Raw genomic sequence first — 5,389 nt, forward strand, 5'->3', positions numbered from 1 at the left:
CAAAACTTTGATTAAGCGTTAGCACAGTTAATGCCAAGTGGCTAGAGAGGAGTCAAAACACAATAACCACAAGAATTCAATCACAGAGATGACACAGTGGTTATCCCGTGGTTCGGCCAAGTACAAAACTTGCCTACTCCACGTTGTGGCGTCCCAACGGACGAGAGTTGCACTCAACTCCTCTCAAGTGATCCAATGATCAACTTGAATACCACGGTGTTCTTGCTTTTCTTTTCTCAATCCCGTTTGCGAGGAATCTCCACAGCTTGGAGCCTCTCGCCCTTACAAAAGATGTTCACAGAGAATCACAGAGCAAGGGAGGGATTAGCAACTCACACACGACACAAAGATCACAGCGAATACGCACACACAAGACCCAGAATTGAGCTCGAAAGACTAGCACACTAGAACGGAGCTCAAATCACTAGAATGTCGAACAAGTGCGCAAGATTGATGTGTGAGTGATCAAGAGTGCTCAAGGAATGCTTGGTTATTTCTTCCATGCGCCTAGGGGTCCCTTTTATAGCCCCAAGGCAGCTAGGAGCCGTTGAGAACAAATCTGGAAGGCCATCCTTGCCTTCTGTCGTCGGGCGCACCGGACAGTCCGGTGCACACCGGACACTGTCCGGTGCCCGATTTCTTTCCTTAACAGGCACAGCCGCCCGTTGCCGATCGTTGCAGATCTGGCGCACCGGACAGTCCGGTGCACACCGGACAGTCCGGTGCCTCCTTCCGACCGTTGGCTAGACCACGTGTCGCGCGCAGATTCCGCGGTCGACCGTTGGCTCGGCCGACCGTTGGCTCACCGGACAGTCCGGTGCCCCAGACCGAAACAGCCTGTTGGCTGTACACAGCCAACAATCTCCTTTTCTTCTTTTCTCTGTTTCTAACACTTAGACGAATATATTAGTACACAAAAACCAATGTACTAAGGCTTAGAAACATACCTTTACTTGTGATTTACACTTTGTTCATTCATGGGCATGGATTCACATTTAAGCACTTGTGTTTGCACTCAATCACCAAAATACTTAGAAATGGCCCAAAGGCACATTTCCCTTTCAGAACCGACTTAAAGATAGAATGACCTTTTAGTCCATAAAGGTCTGAGTCAGTGTTGTAAACTTTTATAAGGGACATGATTGTAATTCCTCACAGGCTGTGTCCTGTGCCTATAAATAGTGAACAGTATTCCTTTACTGTTCACGCATTCCTGTAATTGCAATTGCATCACTCGGAAATTATTCTTTGCCAAGACAGAGGTATAAATGTATCTAATATTTGAATACATCAAGTTTATATAATATGAAAATGATGTCGTTCATTTATAATTTATTTGTCTTTAATGCTTCATATCTCGCATTGTTTTATATAATCTCCGAAAGTTCAATTACGAAGATTCAACCTTCGTAATTGTATCGTTTTTTACCTTCGTCCGAAGTGCATTAAATCCTTGAGGAAATAATGCTTCAGCGGGCGAAGAGCATTAACATTTAACATTTTATGTTGCCTTGTTCTTAATTCATAGCATTTGAGAACAAGTCCCCAACATTGGCGCCCACCTCCGGTGAACTCACTTCCACTTTTCTGAGCTGATGGCTTCGTTCAACATTCAAGTTGGAGCTGCTTCGGCTCCGAAGCTGGTACTCCCGATAACAGGCGGTTCATGTTCAGAACCAGCCAACAAGAAGCAGAAGAAGGAGGCACAGAGAAGGATACAGCATGTCGGGGTGCAAGGACCCTTCATCAAGTCAAGATGGTCTCACATTCCTATTACCTTCTCCCAAGAGGAACTATATAGTGGCTAAAAATCTTGATTTTATATAATGTATTTTTTAAAATCCATCTTGTGCTTAATGACCGATTTTAAGAGCAATTGTGTGGACTCCCGTGATTTAGAGGTAGTAATTAATGTACAGTGAAACTACTTTTAGAGCAGGTTCAAGAATATCTTTAATTGATATAAATAAATATGTTGGCAAAAATACTTTTCACTAACTTGTTTAATTAGATCTTTAAATATTATTATCCTCTATTTCGAATTTCTCACTAGTCAATGATAGAGACTCCCTAAAGTAGGCATAAGATATAAAAAATATTAGATTGATAGAAACCTATATAGAACATTTTTACTCAATGGACTCTTTAAATAATATCCAGATTTAGAGAGTAGATTTTTAGAAAAAAACTTCTTATTATGTGTGTCCCATCTGTGTATAGTGCGGGGTATTTATAGGTAAAGGGACGATTAGGTGGATATCCAGGTACCGTTATACCTCTGGTTATCTGCTACATTTATGAAATATTCCCCTCAACGGGATTATTACAATGGGGTAAAGTAAGTAGCCTAGATATACCATAAAATCTACCCTGTAAATGGGCATATAGATGGGTCCAGATGATAATGAGGCGGAGGTTGTCCCCACGACAATCTAGTACAACCTTTGCTTATATGTTGCACCTTTGACCCTGAGAAGTGGTGCCTCCTTGACTCTGTGGAGACTTGAACTTCGCTGTCTGGGAAGGGGTTCGAGCCTTCGGGACGTGGGTGGGGGGGGGGGGGGCTGCAACGAGCCTTCCCTTGACTGTTGTGGCCCTTCGCCTCATCCCTCTGAAGGTCGTGGTCGTAGACCTCGACATTGGTACAAGTCGAAGTATCCTTCATAATATGTGTCTGTGCTAAAACTTGTTTGATCGTAGTCGAATTGGACTAATCGACTAATCGAGATAGAGATCGACCTTCACTCCAACATAGCGCGGTGTTGTAACTTGTTATTATCCTCTCTAATCGATACTACTTTTTACCTATGACCTTACTAGCTAGCAAATTCGTTTATTAAAATCAAAATTATCATTGTACATCTTACAGCAGGAGATGACTGCCTATTATCCTCAAGTCATGAACTACAACCCATGCCATGTATAGAGTGTGACACAATAAAATGAAAAAGAGAAGAAAAAAATTACAGTCCTAATCTTGAGGAATCTCTTTTTACAAGTATAACACATATATCACTTTACCTGTTCCTTCAAAACAAATTTGAATTATCGTCTCATCCAAAACTAATCACAATTTGGAACAAATCCTTCTTGATGGTTGGATAGCTGCTTTCTTTGCAGTTGCTAGTGTGACCACCCAACGGTAACCGCGGCGGCTTCGAACCCCTCCTTCCCACCACCAAACCGTATGGCGCCACTGCTCCCTTTCCGCGCTCTCCGTTTCCTGTCCATGCTACCGCCCTTCGCCACCGCCGGCGCCACCTTCTCGCTAACATCCTGCTTCCTCCCCATGATGGTGGCCTTGTCAAGAAGCCGAACCACCTTGGACTTCCCCGAGGCTGTGGCGGCATCGGCAGCGGTTCTTCCCTTCACGGTCATGGCCTTAACGTTGGCGCCGTTCTTTAAGAGGAGGTCGACCACGTCGGCGCGGCCCGCCTCGGCTGCGCAGTGCAGCGCCGTGTAACCGTCGGCATCGGCCGCGTCGATGTCCGCACCGCGGTCGATAAGGTCGCGGACCGTGTCGGCCCGCCCTTTGAAGGCAGCTCGTATGAGCGGCGTCCACCCATGCGCATCCCGCCCCTCGACGGACGCGCCGCCATCGGCCGCGCGCCTGACCGATCTCACTTCGCCCTTGCGCGCGGCGGCGAGGATGGCCTCGCCGAGTCCCAAGAAGTCCAGGATCCGGCCGCCGTGGCCCTCCTCGGCGGCGATCTCGAATGCGGTCTTCCCGGCCACGTCGCGCACCGAGGCCGTGCCGGAGACGCCGTGCGACAGGAGGAGACGCGCGACCGCCTCGTCGCCGCGCCTCGCCGCGGCGTGGAGCGCGGTGGCACCGTCCGCGCCGCACCTCGCGTCGGCCCTCGCGCCCGCCGCGAGAAGCGCCTTGACCGCGTCTCGCCGCCCCGCCTCCGCCGCTAACCGTAGAGGAGTCTTGCCGTCCCTCCCCGCCGCGTCGATAGATGTCAAAGAAGACGAGAAGGACGAGGACGAGGCGGGAGAAGCGGAGGCGGGCCTGGCAAGGAGCAGCTTGAGGACGTCGTTGTGGCCGGCGGCGGCGGCCACGTGGATGGCGTCGGAGCCGGCGGGCGTGGCGCCGTTGGCGAGGAGGAGCTCGGCGATGAGGCACTCGCCAGCGGCGGCGGCGGTCTCGAGGGGCGTCCGGCCTCGGCTCGGCTTGTCAGCGTCGGCGCCGTACTCGAGCAGCACCTGGACGATGTCGGCGCGGGCCAGGCCGACGGCGAGGTCGAGCAGCGTGCGGCCAGACTCGTCCGTGGCGTCCGCAGCGCGCCACTCGGGCTCGCTGCGGTCGAGCACCTCCCTGAGCGCCTCGACCGCGCCGGCCTCGACGAGCCGCGCGGCCACGGACGCTCCCACGAAGCTCGCCCTGATCCCGCTGTCCACGAACACCTGCTTGCTCCTCGCCGAGAACCACTCCGGGTTGACCGAGTCGAGCGCCGTGACGGGCTCCTTCACCGCGGCGCCGGGCGCGACCACGCTGTGCAGCAGGAACGCGTCCTCGCCACGGCTTCCTGAGCCGCTGGGCCCCTCCGGAGGCGCGGAGGCCAGGTACAGCACGTCCACGGTGACCGCCGCGAGCGGCGCCAGGATCCCCGTGTGCGGGCGAACCGCGAAGCGCCCGCGCACCGCCGGCTGCAGCCTGAACGCCACCGGCATGGTGTGCATCGCGTTCCGCAGCGTCAGCTCCCCCCTCGCCTGCCTCCCGGGCTCCACCCGGACCACCACCTCGTTCGACGGCTCAGGTATGACCAGCCGATCCATGCTCTCGTCGTCTTCTTGTCTTCTCTCGCCCCAAAGCTTGCCGTCCGTCCTAATAATAAGAGCACCTACCAGTCTACCACCGCACTCCTATGTAGATCCAGAGTTGGAAGAAGCAGCCATCAAGAGGAGTGGGAGGAGAGACGGGGTCTTATGGCTTTGGCCGGCGCGGCGTGGAGGCGTGCCACATGGTGGGTGTGAAGAACAAGGAGGACTTGTTCTATGTGGTGGCAGCTCCGGGGTATTTTATTGGCGGGGAGGGCAACGGAGATCGACCGCCGTGGCTGCTAGCGGCGGCAACTTTCCGGTGGCATCGCCTGTCGCCGTCGCTCGTCATTGTAGGCGATATTAAAAAGAAATGGATCGATGATATGAACGAAGCAGAGGGTGATTGGATGGATGGTCGTGTTCTCGGTTCTCGCTTTCGTTTTCGTTTTGGGTACAGTACGTCAGTACCTGCATTGGCACAGCAGTAGGAACACTTGACAGTTGCCGACTGGTATATTTCGTTTCTCTTTTCAGAATGTTCGGTTTCCTCTGCATCTGGCAGTCAGCTATTCTACAGCATGACTGAAAAGACTTGACAAAACAGCCGCCACTCTCAGTTTCTGAA

General features: G+C 52.2%; 1 protein-coding gene across 1 annotated transcript; it reads right to left on the reverse strand.

Annotated features, from left to right (window-relative positions):
* Nucleotides 1-3,009: 3,009 nt before the first annotated feature.
* LOC100501920 (ankyrin repeat domain-containing protein 50) lies at nucleotides 3,010-4,971 on the reverse strand. The gene has a single exon (NM_001196558.1). It carries the CDS (start codon nucleotides 4,777-4,779, stop codon nucleotides 3,124-3,126), a length of 1,656 nt encoding a protein of 551 aa, NP_001183487.1. The 5' UTR covers nucleotides 4,780-4,971; the 3' UTR covers nucleotides 3,010-3,123.
* Nucleotides 4,972-5,389: the final 418 nt, after the last annotated feature.

Source organism: Zea mays, chromosome 1, assembly GCF_902167145.1.
Source record: "Zea mays cultivar B73 chromosome 1, Zm-B73-REFERENCE-NAM-5.0, whole genome shotgun sequence".
Lineage (NCBI taxonomy): Eukaryota > Viridiplantae > Streptophyta > Magnoliopsida > Poales > Poaceae > Zea > Zea mays.

Excerpts from the sequence above, each read along its gene's own strand:
- LOC100501920 (NM_001196558.1), bottom strand. The coding sequence starts at position 4,779 with ATGGATCGGCTGGTCATACCTGAGCCGTCGAACGAGGTGGTGGTCCGG.